The 16409-nt window shown below is 40.4% G+C and overlaps 2 protein-coding genes across 2 annotated transcripts in view; one reads left to right on the top strand and one right to left on the bottom strand.

The window, feature by feature from the left end:
- PER3 (period circadian clock 3) overlaps positions 1 to 6715 on the top strand; it is a 23369-nt gene extending 16654 nt beyond the window's left edge. Inside the window, 4 exon segments of the mRNA XM_009333495.1 lie at positions 1 to 61; positions 638 to 815; positions 1413 to 1563; positions 3187 to 6715. Coding sequence (XP_009331770.1) covers positions 1 to 61; positions 638 to 815; positions 1413 to 1563; positions 3187 to 3288 — 492 coding nt within the window. The 3' untranslated portion in view covers positions 3289 to 6715.
- Positions 6716 to 12030: 5315 nt separating this feature from the next.
- Positions 12031 to 16409, bottom strand: part of UTS2 (urotensin 2) — a 4650-nt gene continuing 271 nt past the window's right edge. The window contains exons 2-4 of the mRNA XM_009333425.1: positions 14138 to 14248; positions 13511 to 13554; positions 12031 to 12314 (exon numbers count right to left, since the gene is read on the bottom strand). Of these exons, the coding sequence (XP_009331700.1) occupies positions 12198 to 12314; positions 13511 to 13554; positions 14138 to 14248 (272 nt within the window). The 3' untranslated portion in view covers positions 12031 to 12197. The remainder of the gene's footprint in view (positions 12315 to 13510; positions 13555 to 14137; positions 14249 to 16409) is intronic.

The raw sequence follows: 16409 nt of genomic DNA, 5'->3' as shown, positions 1-16409 counted from the left end.
GGATCAGCTTTGTCTGGTTCTTTAGGCTCTGGCTCCAACAAGACTTCTGGTTGTGGCACAGGTAGGGAAGTTCGAGATTTGGATGTTTGGTGCTTTGCTGCTAGGTGGCTTGCTTACATGTTGGTAATTCAAAACAAGATACTGTAATGAGCATGGGAAATCCCAGTAAGAGGATCTATAGTCTTTACTTTTCACCAGCTTTAAGTGTGTGAAGCCAAGTTTATTTTAGTAGTTGGAAATGGGAATCTAAGAAGTTATTCTTTAACCTGTAAGTCACTCTTTAATTTTGCTCATTATCACTTTTCTCTGCATTAGATACTGGCTTACATCTTACTTGAGTAAAGGTAAGTCTGCCTAGAGCAGGACCTCTTGAAAGAGAAGCAGAGAAGTTGACCTAATTAATTTTGAGGAGAGCAAATAGAGCTTTGGGGATCTTGAGTAACTTAATAGAATGCCCTTTATCTTTGAATTCTCAATAGGTAGTAATCACTTGCTAGAGCAATCATCTGGGAGTACCTGTGTTCATATTACAGAATGAGCTCACAAGAATACACTAGTGTTCTTTTACTTTTTGTGCTGAATTACTAGGATTTCTCAGGCATCTGCATTCATTTTTTTTCATGGTAATTGTCAACAGGTAGTGGCAAAAGCAGCAAGTATTTTGCCAGTAATGATTCTTCTGAAGCTTCCAAGGAAGAGAAGAATCAAGAAGCAGAAGAAAAAGGGACAGCTCATAAATCCAACCATGAGTCAGCCAGGGTGATGATGGATCACACACCTGAGCAAGTTCTAATGACTTACCAAATGCCTAACAGGTTGGAAAACTTCAACAATTTCTGACATGTAGTTTGGAATTGTGCATAGAACTGTAGAATTAAAAATGAGACCATGGAAACAATGCACATGCACCTTCTTGGAGTTTCATTGGTATTAATTTACTGTTTGTGTAGTTTACACCCTGGTTATTTCCTTTTGTCTATTTTTTTTCCCCCATTTCTCCCATTAGTTAAAATATGGTAATGTGTAACCTTTTTGCTGAGGTTAAGGGGATTGTTTATTGTCCTGTACTTTGAATGCATAAGGGGGTAAAAATACTTAAGTGTTATTTGCAAGTTGCTTGCAATTAGCTTATATATAATTTGTAATGAGATTCCACATTTAAAAAAAACAAACAAACCACACCAAACAAACAAACAAAAACCCACACCAAACAGCCAAAAATCCCTAACAAAAACAACAACCAGAAAAACCCTGACAGTTAGACCAGTGTTGAAAGAAGCAAATAAGGTATAACAATGGCTGATGCTGCCTAGACTTCTTACTGGTGGAGAGACTCTCCCAATGTGATTATAATCAGTGCCTGCCTTGCTTCATTTAGTACAGCTGTGTTCACAGGTGTCTGTTACTTGCAGAATTAAAGAGGAAGTTTTAAAGGAGGATCTGGAGAAGCTGATAGTTATGCGAAAGCAGCAGCCTTGGTTTACAGATGGGCAAAAGAAGGAGCTTGCAGAGGTGCATACGTGGATCCGGACCCAGACCGTCCCACTGCAAATCAGCACCCAAGTAAGGAGTTGTGGAAGGAATCAGCAGCTTAGTCATGCTTTGGCTAGCCAGAGGCAGTGCCATTTCTAACCAACGCGATCTTATAGTGCTGGGGTCACTGATGTTTATTACTTGTAAATATAAGAAGGAGATGAGCTGGAGTACGCTAGCCAGATGAGAAATGACAAAATACAGGTCTTTTCCATTGTATTTTTTGCAAGATATGCAAATTCTGTGTAGGAACCACCTGTAGCAAAGTTCTTCAGTCACGCCATTGGATGAATGGGAATAGTGTCACGCTCTCACATAAGAGTCCATACCTAGTGATGTTTTTTCTGTTGTTTTTTCTGTCTTTTTGCTCTTTTTCTTATGAAGTTGATTGCTGCTATGATTGAATAGCATCTAGCACTGGAATGTTATTGAAGATTAGAGCAAGTGTGTTCAGCAAGCTAAAAAATGCTCATAATCACAGAGGAGGTTCAGGCATATAGTAAGAAACACAAAAATAGCTGGCTTTTTGTAGGTGGATTCATTCTTTAAGAATTTTGGTATCTTATGCCTGATAATTTTAACTGGTATAACTCTTGGGCAGTCTGATAAACTACTTCTGATGTATATTAGTATGTGTTAGAGAATGTCCTAATTAGTTTAAAGTGTTCCCAGGTGCTATGGAGAAGAAAAGAGCAAGGCAGAACTAGTCCCACCAGTATCTAGAGCTCCAATGACGAGTTGTACAGAAAATGTCAAGGCAGAGTGGGCTGCATTCATGTACTCATGCAGCAGAAAAATCTAATGCCTGTTATAGTACTGCATGCTCTATGTGCTAGTATTTTCAAATGTGGCGTTCTGAGCTGTGGTACTTAGAGCAGAAAAATTGAGAAATCTGTCTCTGGAACAAGACCAGAAAATCAGTCTTTGTTTTCCTAATACCTTGTTGACAAAAATCTTGTGTGTCCTAGTGTGGTTAGGACCACGTGTTTGATTCAGATAGCAAAATGATGTCCAGTGGTCTCGCAGAAAATTCTGTTGAATGTTTACATCTCAAATGTTATGAGATGTATTGGTATGCAAATATAAATATCTGATATCTAAGGTGCTAAAACTGTTCCTAAGCAGTAGGTCATGTTTCCAATATAGATTGTCCTTTTGCAAATGCAGTCAGGCTTCTGACAGTAGAAAGAAATGCAGGATTTCTATTTTAATACTTTATTTCAATATCGTACCATTTCTCAAGAACAAGAAAAATCTGTTCTGTCAATAACACTCAAGCATTTCAGCCTTCTTTTGTTGGTCGGTATTGTTGTTGTTCAGTCTACAGTCCAAATCCTTAATGAGCAGCTTGCTTATAAAGCTGAAAGATAAGGCCTTCAAATTCAAGGAAGTCACATGCCTTTTTATCTCAAAGCTAAAACTGTATGTTCCATTAACCAAAGAATTCACTTCTGAGACAAGATAAGTTGGAGGTGCAAGTACCTGCTTCTGAAAATAGGGTATCTGTATAATCTCTGCTTTTAAAGAGATTTCAGCCCATTGGTTGAAGAGGTTTCAAGAGATTGCAACATATCGTGCTATCAGGATTTGACTCTGAAATATACTCATAAGAAGGAGAATTTAAATTACTATGTTCTTGTTCCCTTTTTAAAGGGCTGTATTACATGTGACATCATGGAAGCGAGTTGTGAGGCTGCAATGGCTGATGACAATATGGAAAACAAGGGAAAATCGCCTCCACTCCTGCAACGCTGAAGACATCAGCACTTGTGTCAGTAAAACTGCTTGGTGTAATTCCCGTTCTCTTTTCCCTCTGGCTTTGCTACATACTAGTGGTGAATCTATCTGGCTATCTCTTCCCAACATGAGCAGTCGCACATGTGAAACTAAATCTTCCTCCGTTACTCCTCCACTCCTGGCATGACTTTGAAGACAATCTTTCACTGGGAGGCTGTTTCCTTTCCTGACCTCACAGACTTGACGCGGAATGGGTTATGTTTCTAACTTTCGATTGCTCAATGATGAGCAAAATACAAAGGTGTTTCGGTTTTGGGTAGTTTTTGTTTGTTTGATCTTGACAAGTAAGAGTCTGAAAAGATGCAGTGATTAAGAACCTGTAGTGATGAACCTAACAGATCAGAGCATGTTTACTCTCCAAGTAAGGTATACGCGTTGAAACCAAGCTACAACGGAGTGCTCTTCACTTTTGTTTGTTCAGTATTTAAAGGACTAAACTGAAGATCCTAATATTCTGAGGCTCTTAAATCACTGTACCTGGTTTGAGAATCCAGTAGTCTTTTTAATGAGCAGCTGAAAACTGGCCAAGTTATTCTGCATCAAAATGCCTTTCGCCAACTTGTGCCCATCAAAAAAATAAACTGAAGTGGAAAGAAGCAAAGCTATTCCCTATGTTTTTCGTTTTAAGTGTTTTGGAACCAAGTTGGTTTATAGCTTTTGCTTTTAAAGCTGTGTTTCTCAAGATAGGTGTTTTAAAATTAATTGAGGGTAACTGGTTTACAAATCTGTTAGAGATTAAATTCTAAATAGCAATCAAAAAAAATAGAAGTAACAATTCAGGAGTTACTTCCTTATACAGGATCTGCTTTTTAATAAAATACACATGAAAAAACCTTTTCTATCAAGGCACTATGGCCTAGTTATCAATTCAAGTAGCTACATGCAATCTTTTATCTTATATTGCTAGTGCTCTGGAAGGCTGACTTGTATCTTAATTTTTTTTGTTGTTGTATTAGAGTAGTTAGATGAGTTGAATCCAGACATAATGAATAGGAAATTTTGAGCCATTTCCCTGTTTTGTTTTTGTTGTGGTGATGTCAAAAAGAAAAAAGAGATTGAGCTTAATTTCTTCTGTTTTCTTGAAAAGTCATATGTTGTGGGGCAAAACTTGAACATCAAACCACATATTCATTATTTCTTATTACTGTTGACTTCCTGTACCAGTTTTAACCTCTTTCTTCAGTCTCTGGCTGTTGAAATCCATGGACGAAAAATGAGTTTGTGTGTAGTGTGAGTTTGTTGTTCAGAAAGTGGTAACCACTTTCTCTTTCAGTATGTAAAAGGACTTGTTCTCATATTAATACTTCTAGCTTAAAACTGAATGTCTCAAAGTGCTCTTCAAACAGGACACGCTTCATTAAAACCTAGCAAATTTTGCCTGATTTCCCCTTTGTTTATCAAAAGCTGGATGTAATCAGATTTTCTTTGTGGTGTTATTAATCCCCTTGGCCTTCTCCACAAAGAGTTTTAGAATGTAACATGTTATTCACCCTTTTGTTCTGTGTAACTCTTCCTTTTCTTCTATGTGAAGGATTTTCACTTCTTCAGTTTCATTTACTAGTAAGCTTCAAGTTGTTGAGTAAGTTAAAAATACTGTGATCTGCAAATCATTGAAAGAAAACTATATTTATCTAAAGGTTTTTGTTACTTTTTAAAATCAATTCATTGGCAATCTTTGTCATTAAAACTTATTTCAAGTAAACTTATTTTTACGGAATTTTAAGTTTTCAAGGCTAATTTGACTCAGGCAGTGTTCTTCTGATATTTTTTTTTTTTCCCCCTACAGTATGCTTGCCTGCCCTCTATATACCTACTGCTTTCTATTTATTCTTAAGCTGCTTTTCTTTGTCTTTCAGTTTTTTCAGCTTGAACTTGTTTTTTCTTAAGTGTTGTAAATCAGCAGAGGTCCTCACATCCTCAGTACTTTTTGTGTTCAAACTTTAAACACTTCTTAAAATAAGAGACTTTGGTAGGTGTTTACATACAGCAAGTTATGTATTCAAGTAGGAAAGTGTGGGCTTTGCCTTATACCTGTCCTAGTGTTTTTCCAGCACTTTCCAAATAGGGTATGTGGAAAGTGCTTTATTGGCTTTATAACCACACTACCTAAAATACTTGCTCTAAAACATGTAATATGATGCTTTGAGTATAGGTTCTTTTCTTAATTGGGAAGCTTTTTAACTACCTAAACTGTCAAATTAGACTGATGCACTAGAATCCATTCTAGTTAGCTGTGCTTAAATTAAAATGACTGCTTTAGTGTATTTTGAGACTTAGTGAAATAGATTAATTTGAATACTCCAGGTAAGGACAGCCGTCTCCTTCAATATAGTTTAAAAGTGTAAGCCAGAAGGAAAGCTTAGATAATCAACCCTTCTGCTGTACATAATTTCTACTGTTTATTTCCTGAGTATGAAAATGAGATGGTTTGCGATGTCTTAGCAGGCATACGTTGTTCATTTTATAAAACAGTGGGACTTCATTTAGGAGAATGGTAATATGTACCTAACACTTGAATAATGCTTTTCATCCATAGGTCTGGAAACATGTCAAAAAGATGACTATCATTATCCCAGTTGTATAAAAAGAGGCAGAGACACAAAGGACTTGCACAGACGCATAGCCCTAGCTCATACCAAATCCAGGAGTATAATTTGGGGATCTTCACTCACTGTATCCTGTGCTGTCTTTGCTACAAATGGTCAAGATTCTGACCTGTATGTAGAAACTTGATCGTATTAAATGTGCTTCTTGTCTGGAGATGTTAACCCTTCTTATACCACCTACTACTATGAATTTGTGCCCAGTAGGATCATATAGCAACATAAATCCTAGACAGTTTTTGTAGTGCTGTGAACACCATACCCTATGACCGTATATAAGGAAGGTGCATGTGCATAGGAGTTTGAATTCAAAGTTTGTAAGCCTGGCTAAATCTTAAGTGCAAGATTCCTTGTCTGGGGCTACACTAGTCCTGGGTTACGGAAAAAAATATGGTATGGGAGAAGAACAGAAGAGGAATGAAGGGGTGAATCAGTGCCATGTGTGATAATGAAACTAAATTATTTGCCCAAAACCACAAATGGTCTTGGCTGCAAAACCAGGTTTAGGACAAAAAACAGTTTCCCAAGCTACTCTTTACCCACTAGAACCACAACATTTTGCAATCAAATGCCTTATCAAGCCTTTTGGGAAGGACCTCATTTCCGTAAGTTTTCAGGAACTGCTAGTTTTTACTTCAGCTTGTATTAATCTTTCAGGCCTTTTGTAGTTTTGCTGGAGTAGTCGAAGTGAGATCCAGTTCTGATCTGAAAGACCAACGGAGCAGATACTGCAGCCAGATTTGCACATGCTGTTTTGGCTATGTGACTTTGTTTTGCCTGGCATAATTCATAGAATCATAGAATCATTAAGGTTGGAAGAGACCTCTAAGATCATCGAGTCCAAATTAAAATGTTGCGGACAGTTTAGAGCTGCTTGGAAGGTCACTTTTTTTGGTGATCAAAGGGAAAACACACAAGTACAGTAATGATGCAGTTACTACCCCCTGTGGGGGCGTCAGCAGTTTGGAAACCCTTGGTGGATTTCGCTGGCAAATTTTTTTTTGTTGTATTCATAAATACAGAACTATGTTTTTAAAAGATGAGTTGATGAGCAAATATTTTCATGGCATTGCTATGAACAGGGGGGACCCCAGTGTATTTTTAGTGTGTGATAAATATTCGCTGAATGAGTAATGTATTGATAAGTTTATCTTCCAGCTGAATAGAATTTTAAATTGCAATCAAATGAATTTTTACATCAGTTGATAGGAATATTTTACTGAAATAATATTCAGCTGTGGTTGAATTTACAGTTGTGATTTTAACTGTACACTTTAAAGGAGCATCTGTTTTTATAAATAAAACTGAAAAATATGCTGCAAAGAATGGTTTCAAGTGTGTGTTTACTTTTGTTGTTTGGTAATTTCTAGAAAATAAACTTTTAAGGAAATATTCATTACACTTTTCTGACTGTACATAGGTGTTGAGGTTGTGGGTATGGTGAAAATGGTGATGTAGTGGCCGTTCATCCTGTTTTGTGGGTTTTTTTAATCTCACTCTACCTTGCCCACTTCGGGATGTGTTATTTCCTTTCTAATTGCATCCCGTGAAGAAGGGCAAGTACCTTTTGAATGTAAAGGATTTTATTTGGATGTGTAAGCTGTTGGGGTTTGGCATGCAGGATTTAAAGCTTCTGTCTGTGCTGATTTTGTGAAAAAGGTAAATAATAAACACTCTGGGAACATTTTGGCCCCACCATGCTAAAATTTGTGTTCTAGGGGAAGTACAAAGAATTCATAGGTTTAATTCGCAGGCATGTCTCAGAGCAATAAAGTTCTTAACTAATTGCAGACAAACGATTTGTTCATCTTTTTCTGCTTTAAGGGACGTTAGAGAGAAGTGTGGTCGACAGTGCTTAAAGAAGCCTGCAGGAGAAAGGCAAAATCACTGCAGGGAGTACAAGGTACAGAACAAAAGATGTAGCATCTTATTAAAAGAAAAGAAAGAAGTAATCTTAGATAAGTATGTAACTGAAGGTGTTTCTGGCAAGGTAAGTGATGCAGTTCCTTGAAATATCCAGTGTTACCTTTGAGATGCCTGTATATTTTTGCCGATGCTTTATTAATTTTTAAAAGGGTGATTTGGTCATTCTAAACATACTTAAAAACGTGAGCCAAATTATCTGGGTATTTTTGGTCCAAAAATTATGAGGAGAGAAGGGGATAGACTTGTGAAATGAAAAATTTCAAGGTGGTGCTGTTTTTATTCAGAGATCTAGGCAATGTCACTCTAGCTACGTTACTGGTTTGTCAATAGCAGCCATCCTCCTGTCAGCTGAAGTTCTTGCTTGCAGTTAAAAACCTGTAGCTTTCACCTCTGCATGGATGTCAAAGGTGAGCTGAATTATGTACTTCTGTATTTTTGGCAGATGGTGAGAGATAAGTATTGGACCTGTGATTCTTATTTACCCCAATCTCAAAAGTAAAAGGACCATAACTTTTCTGTAGTAGGTTTGCTCCACAGTTGTATTAGCTTTCAGGATATATATTACATACTGCTCCTGTGCAGCTCAAACAGGTGTCTGCCTGCTTGGCTCGCATTTGATGCTCCAGTTTGCTGCCTGAAACCGTTACGGGGCAGGCTCAGGCTGGCACAGACAGGACTCTTGCGGCTCGCTTCCCCAGCTACAGTTGCACCTTTCTGCTGGCTCCAAGAGCTCTGCCCTGTCTGGTGGAAAGACAAATCAGCTTGGCCTCTGGAGCTCTTCCTACAATCTCTTCAGTTTTCTGTGACAGCTCCAGCCTTCTTGCCTCTGGCCTGCAGAAGAGAGAAAAAGCTTGGAGTTGAAAGCTGGCAGGAGCTATAGGTGATAGCAGGATGGGGGAGAAGTGGAGTTTGCCCTTCTGTCAGAGACTGGCCGGACTCTCCGCTCTTGGGCCCTGGAACTGAGTTTATCTGGCACTTGCTGTGAATGTTTCCTTCAGGAAGGAGGCAGTTAGGTGTGTGACAGGGTCTTGAACGGTCATCTTTTTGAGAACTACCGGTTATGTCTAAAGATGCAGTCTGAACTCCTTCCTACTGGAGGCAAGGACTGTGAATGACTGAAAGTTTCAGGCTCTGCTGAAATTCTGCTATATTAGAATTAGCTGAGTTCCCCCCCAGCCCCTGCTGCCGTGCTCCGGCCTAGCTTGAACACAGTAAGTTGTTTGAGTATTGCTTCTTTAGATGCCGTTACTGCTACCAAGTATTTTTGCAGTGTTGAAAGCTGAAACAGTTTGAGGGTTTATAGCTCAGTTACCTTGTCTTGACTCCATCCTCGTCACCCGACAGCTCTCTTCATTCCTTTATTTGCTTATGTAGATGGCTAGTGAACTTTTTAATACTCGTAATATTTTTTATTATTATTCATTGTGGTTTTATTTTGCTTTGTTTGCAATTTTTGAAGTGGGATTGAACAGATATTCCCCCCCCCCCCCCCCCCCCCAAGTCTGTAGGCTCTACGCCTTTCCCTGTCTATGAAATAAATCTGTCTTAGATGGTTATTCATTTAGATAAATTTGAAGTCTTTCCTTACAAGTTTTTACTGACTGATGAGGTGGCAGGAAAGGAATAATTTCCAGACAGGCACTGACTTGCCCCATTGTGCAAGAGAACGATGAATGTTCAGAAGACTTCAAATAGCTGCACAGTGCATCCAGCTGCTCTGCATTTGTAAGGACATTTTTGTTTGCTATAGCTGGCTTCATCTGTCTTACAGCTTGTTCACTTCGCATAAATTGTATTAAGCCTGCAGGCCTTGTTTAAACAGCACAGTCAGAGATTTATGATGTGTATTATTGAGATCAGTGTAGCATGTGTGTCGCTGTTAGGTGAAGTTTACTTCAAGCTTTCCGTAAGCCTTGATTAGCACAAGGTTTATACGAAGTATGTATTGAACAAGGTAGGGCTTCACAGCTCAGACTGTTTGTGCATACTATCCAGATTGCCGTCCCCTAGAGACAATTCCTGACTCTTTAGCTCTGTTCATTGCAGATACTCTCAGGAAATACCTGGGATTGAGAAAGCGTGTGTTATGACCCAGACTGGGTGACTCAGGGGGTTGTAGTAGTTTTGTGATGCCCTTGGGCTAAATTAAGGTGAAATGACACCAGGCGATCAATTAAATGCTTTATTTATGGCACAAGCAACTTAAACTTGGGAAGCATAATAATAGACGGTGTGGATTCTATTGAAGCATTTATGAGAAGAGAAGGAAGGAGAAGAAAAGAGAGAGAGAGCGCGCCACCCCGGGATCCCGCGGTGACGATTGCAGGCTGGTCGAGCCTCCTGCGTGGGCCTGCATGTGGCCCCTTGGAGTGGCGCCTTTTATAGTCCAGTCCCCGCCTCGTGGCCATGCCGGTCACACCCCTCGGGGAGTTGTGTAACTCCTGATCTCCTGCGCAGGCGCCACCGTGGGGGTGGTCGCGAGAAGGCCTTCTGGGTGGTCGCGAGCCCCTTCCTCAAATGAACTCTATGGTGCGTTGTCCTGCCGGGCCTATCGGAACACGGGACTGCGCACCCTCCGGCATGCCCTCCGTGGCCCGTGCCTCTTACCTGCGTCCACCCTGGCCAGGCAGACCGCAACCTGCTTTGCCACAATGTTTGAGGCATTAACTCTTTCAGTCTCTCACACCACCCCGTGGCTCTAACATTGTCCATATAATCTTCATCCAGCGTGGTGATTCTCACATAACAGATAGAGAATATAAAAGCCGTGAAATCGTACACCTTACAATGGCAAGGCCCATCATCAAAAACAAGAACCCACAGCCCAACATCACAGCAATATTTAAAAGCCATTTTCACCAACCTGTAAGTCTCAGTGAATTCAGGAGAGAGTTGAACCAAGATCCAGGGTTCCAGCCATTAAACCAGTCCTTCGTCTGCATTGCCTGGAAGAGCTCTCCGGTCTGCTCCGACACTTCCCTCATTTTCTTTACTGCTTCTTCTATGGTGGTGGTTGCATTGTGTATGGTGAGACAGCATTCTCCATCGGTGAGATTTAACGTTCCACATACCCCCTGTTCTTTTAACAGTAACATATCTAAGGCTAATCTGTTTTGCAAAGTCATTTTAGACACCTGTTGAATCTGTACATTCATTTCCCTGAAGGCATGACTGATCCAATTGCTTAGGGCACATACCTGCCAGGTTAGATTTTCTAAGACAAATTGGTGTCTTTTAAGAGTCATATATAGGGTAAATATATCTTCTAAAATCAGAGGTGTTGTCATGCCCCAGGTACAATAATCAAATACTCAGATTCCATGCACCGCCCACTCAGGTTGCCACTTTGCTGGTGCCTTCTGTTTTGAGGCACTAAGAAATTGAACACTCTAGAAGGACACGTTGTAGGAACTCCTTTTCTGCACTGTATTCCAGCATATGGTCTCACATTAAGATGGGAATATAATTTTCCATCCGACCATCTCCACACTGTCCCCCATGGGGATGCATACCTAGCAGTAGAGCAAGTGTCCATCCTGCTGCTCCTTCCCACGCCATTCACATATGCAGGATCATGGGAGAGGGCAATTCCACAAGTTACTACCTAACTGTCCGCAATCTGGGTGTAAAGCCTTAACATTGGCAACCATGTTTACCTTCCATGCTGTGCTTGATGATAATCAGACACAATTCTTAAAGCCTATGCTATGCACAGGCAACCCTGTTGTCATGGGCAGCTGGGGACCAGGCAAGGTGTTGCAAAGAAATAGATTTGTGGGTCTTTCTTTACAAGTGAAGAACTGTTACAAGAGGGACAGTTCTCTCTCTCCAGCAGTAGCTTACTGTTTTTGTGGTGCCTTGGGGATGGCAGGAGGAGACTGGGCACTGTTAAGCAGCCATCCCTCACCGGCTCAGCATCATCAGGGAATGCAGCAATGACCCTTTCTTCCTGGCACCCCAATCTATGTCAGGTGACAAAGGAGAAAGTCCTCTTGCCTCTGGACTTGAACACAGTCGAGGCATCACTCTTCTGGGAGGTCTCATGGGACCCCATGAGAATCTTGCTTCCCCTGCCTGAGTTCTCTTCATGTTGCATATTTATCTCTTTGTCCCATTACTTTCTTCCTGTTGTGCTGAATTCTAAGAAAATACTACACTGCTCACAGCATAATTGCAAAACATCAAGAATTTATTAATTTCCAAGTAGCGTAGAGTCTAAAGTTAGGAGCTGTCTTCATGTTTCTTCATTCTCATTTTAAATCAAGCAAATCTATATACATGTTTTCAGACATCTGTATAAATTATGCAACCAAAGTCAGGGAGAGTTTCTTCTCCTGTTTACACACAGTATTTCCAGAAGCACTCAGAAAGATTCCCACGTTTCTTGTACTGTTTCCTGTCCTTGGTCAAGAAGCGGCCCAGCAAGGCAATTCGAGGATGATTTCCGTAGAAAGTCTGAAGTCAAACAGCATTAGAGAGGTTACTGTTGGATGGTAAATGTTCCCAGCGGGAAAGTACGCTCTTCACTGCCCCAACTGGTTACCCAGCCCTGTGTTCTGACCCGGGGAAGGTGAGACAGCTGCCCAGTGTGCCCTCTGATTTAGACGATGCACTAAAACTAGTCCCTGTCTGCTGCCTTTATATTTAATTCAGCAGACAAGTGAACAGGAATGATGTTCTTCATTTACCTAATGGTTCATAACAAATCTGATAATACCGTGTATGTTGTAGTGGGGAAAAAAATTACATGCAGCTAATACTGGTTAATGTACTGGCTTGGCCTGGTGAAGCTGGAAATTGGCCTTTATTTAGAAAGCTGTTTTTCCAGGGGAAAAAGTGGGGGCTTGTCCTGGTTTTGGCTGGGATAGAGTTAATTTTCTTCCTAGTAGCTGGTACAGTGCTGTGTTTTGGATTTAGTATGAGAATAATGTTGATAACACACTGATGTTTTAACTGTTGCTGAGCAGTGCTTACACTAGTCAAGGACTTTTCAACTTCTCATGCCCTGCCAGCGACAAGCTGGGAGGGGGCACAGCCAGGACAGCTGACCCAAACTGGCCAAAGGGGATATTCCATACCATATGACGTCACGCTCAGTATATAAATTGAGGGGAGTTGGCTGGGGGGCAGTGACTGCTGCTCAGGAACTGGCTGGACATTGGCCAGCAGGTGGTGAGCAATTGCATTGTACATCACCTGTTTTGTATATTATTTTATCATCATCATCATCATTATTATTATTATTATTTTCCCTTCCTTTTCTGTCCTATTAAACTATCTTTATCTCAACCCACAAATTTTACTCTCCCCCCCGCCCCAATTCTCTTCCCCATCCCACTCAATGAGGAGGGGGGAGTGAGCAAACGGCTGTGTGGTGTTTAGCTGCCTGACAGCTTAAACCACAACAGGGGTTTAGAATGAAATGCTCTGGGTTACTTGCTTGCCTTTTTTTTTCTTTTTTTCTTTTTCTTCCCCTCCCCTGCTTATCTAACTGCTAAGTGATTGCAGCTTCAAGAACACAGTGGCATACTTTAGCCTACACTGTTTACAAAGTCTGTGGATCTTAAATGATGTCTTGGTAACAATTCTGTGTAGTTTAAAATGTGGAGTCTTATTTTTCTTGTTTCAGTGACAGATGGTCATTTACTTACCTCTTTGATGTTTTCCCTTGGGTTGTAGCTGCTGGGGCTAAGACCTGGTAGAGAGGAGACATAATGAAATGTTTTGCCATTTAGAAACCGTGAACCTACATGAGTCATTCTTGTGTGCCATAATGCTACAGCTGGCAGAAGTCTTGAACTGGAATGTTCAGAGGACCAGGCAAACCCCTTTTGCTGCAGCACAGCTAGTTCTTGTGGCACACAGTTCCATCAGGATCTAGGACTCTGAAGATGCAAGCTGTACTGGCCTCTTCAGCAGGTATCTGTTATGTCTGTTGCTATTGATTCTGCACTTTCTGCAAGTATTGATGTTTTTAAGAGACTATGCTACTTTCTTTTGTCTGCTAGCTCCTTCTAGGCCAGTCTTTGCCTTGCCCTGGTTTTGCTACATGGAGGTTTCGCTAAACAAATTTGGAGACTTTTCCAGCTAGTACTGAGCGCAAGCATGGCTGCTCAGCAGGTTTCCCCAAGGTCCCAGTTAACTAAATGACAGCTGTCTGTTGCCTATGCATAATGTTGTATTTCAGTAAATAGCCAAGAATTGGGGCACAATATCTGTGGAAGCTGGACATGCAAACCATGGGCACTCTCCCATAAATTGCTGTGGTAAATCCTCACCTGCTTTGTTGTCTTCAGTCAGTGTGCCCAAGAGCTCTGGCAGAAACTGAAGCAGGGAAGTGCTTCCTAGGCTGCCCAACCGCTCCAGATTTAATCTCGAATCTTCGTCACCTGCAAATGGAAGACAACAGAAACAGGTATATAGTAAGAGTCCTTTGCTTTGAATCCCTGTTTCAGTCTGTCTCAGATGATTTCTGAGCAGGTCTGTTGGCCCCACCTGTTGAAGATTATCGTGAAACCACCAATCATCCATCCTCATTTAATGACTGTAATAGAGGATAGTTGGTGGGTTTTTTTTCCTTCCAAAGCTTTGAGAAAAGATACCTTCCTGATGTTAATCTCAGATTCTCATTTCCCTGGTAGATCTTTCTTTATGGAAGTTTTTTGACCAACAGCAGCTCCTCTCATTGCTTGGGGAACTCACAACCTAATCCTTCTGGTACCCAGCTGTAGAAAACCCAGACTTGTATACAATTTATTGGGTTTTTTTAGTCCATTTCTTTATCAACTAGTTCCTATGCTGGAGTTTTTCTATGAATAAAGACAAAACTTCCTATTCAAGGCCTATTAATCTGCTCAATTTCCCAACTATTAAATGCAATAAAATGAGTGGAAGGGCAGGAATAAATGTAGGAAATCTTAAAACATATTTGGCAGCTATGCTTCTCAGTGCATGTCAATCATCTCTCTCATTTAATGTGCATACCAATACAGATATTATTACTTTTTCTGAAACAACAGATTGCTGATACCTAATGGAATTAATTTGTATGTGCATAGAGAATTTAGAATTCTGTAACTAGCCTGTGCCCAAAGGCAGGTTGCCAACAGGAGTCCTTAGCGGTGTTATACTTGAGGTAAATAAGGCTTTTGTAATCTGAGCAGTAAATTTCATCTTTGCTAATATATAGCAGACATTCAAAATTGTGGGCAACGAGAGGGTGCTGTTATCAAACTCTAGCTGTGTGGACGAATATCGTTTTGCAGTTGCACTTTTAGATGATACTATGGAGTTTTAGTTGCTCTTACCTGCGGGGATGGGTGAGACTGTATAGCTCCTCAGTAGGGAATATACAAGAAAATAAACTGCTGAAAATAATCCCCAACGTTTCAAAAAATTGGACCAAGATCAAGAACTTGAAGACCTTGGACATCCATGTTGTTAGTTTGTTCACTGTACAAAAGGACAATTGCAAAGGACAGTGGGGATTTCAGTGTAAGACTCTGAATAAGAATGCTGTAACTTCCCTGTGCTATGTGGAGACAATTCATATCTCTAGCCTTATATTATTTTTTAATTCAGAGCAGTGTTAGCAGGTAAATTTGCTTTGAGACTTAAAAAAACCCAAAACAATCCTCTTTAATACAGAGTTCTACTTCTATCTTACCCAGCCTAGAGGCTCTTTGTGTTAGCAAGGAAGATGTAATAAGCTTAATGGATGTCTTCAAAGAAATGCAGTAATTTTTAGAGCCAGCTTGTTTCACCCTATGATGCGATAGATGTTACCCATACTGAGTCATGGTTGCTTGTAAATGCAAGTTACATAGTGGAAGGCCTGAGAAGATGCTGGCTTAGCGAGTCCAAGATTTTCAAAGCAAACTAGGGACTACTGATATCTATAAACCAGCACAACAGCTGTTGCACCTGCAAAGCAGGTAAGAACAGCCACTTTTTAATAGTCAGCTTTATGCTTTGAGTTTGATTTGCCTGTTCTTTCAGAACTTGTTTCAGAAACTCTTCCAGCACAGGTCAGGTCTGATGACAGTAACCTTCCAGACTCTGTTGTGCATTTTTACTGAGCCATTTCAGTCTTGACTTATAGTATAATTTCAAACTTTGAGGACAGCTTTTTCAAGCAAAGATTTATTCTTTCACTGGATTGAATGGAATCTGCATTAGTGCAAACAAATAGCATGCTCAATACATTGCTATTTTTGTAGTGTAAGACAGACTTGCCTGTTCTTGTTCTAAGTAGGACTGCATTAATCTTTGCAGTAGGTTTCCCCCTTTTTAAATACAACTTCAGTTAAACATAGCTCATTTTAAAGTGTAGCAAGAGGAGAGACTGTACAGCAAAGTTTCTTGCGCATTTCATTGCGCAATGCCTACTAATGCTGCTTCAAAGACAGACGCTGTATATGCCAGCTTGCATTCAGTGCTAGAAGGCTCAGATACCTTTGTCTCCTGGATCTCAAAGCAGCAGGAAGAAATATTTAGGGCACCCAACCTCCTCCCCATTTTACAAGACTAGCACCCACTGATGATGTCACT

The sequence above is a fragment of the Pygoscelis adeliae genome, unplaced genomic scaffold (assembly GCF_000699105.1).
Source record: "Pygoscelis adeliae isolate BGI_AS28 unplaced genomic scaffold, ASM69910v1 Scaffold370, whole genome shotgun sequence".
Taxonomy (NCBI): domain Eukaryota; kingdom Metazoa; phylum Chordata; class Aves; order Sphenisciformes; family Spheniscidae; genus Pygoscelis; species Pygoscelis adeliae.
The sequence above is the reverse complement of the archived record's forward strand: the minus strand, read 5'-3'. Positions and strand labels throughout refer to the sequence as shown.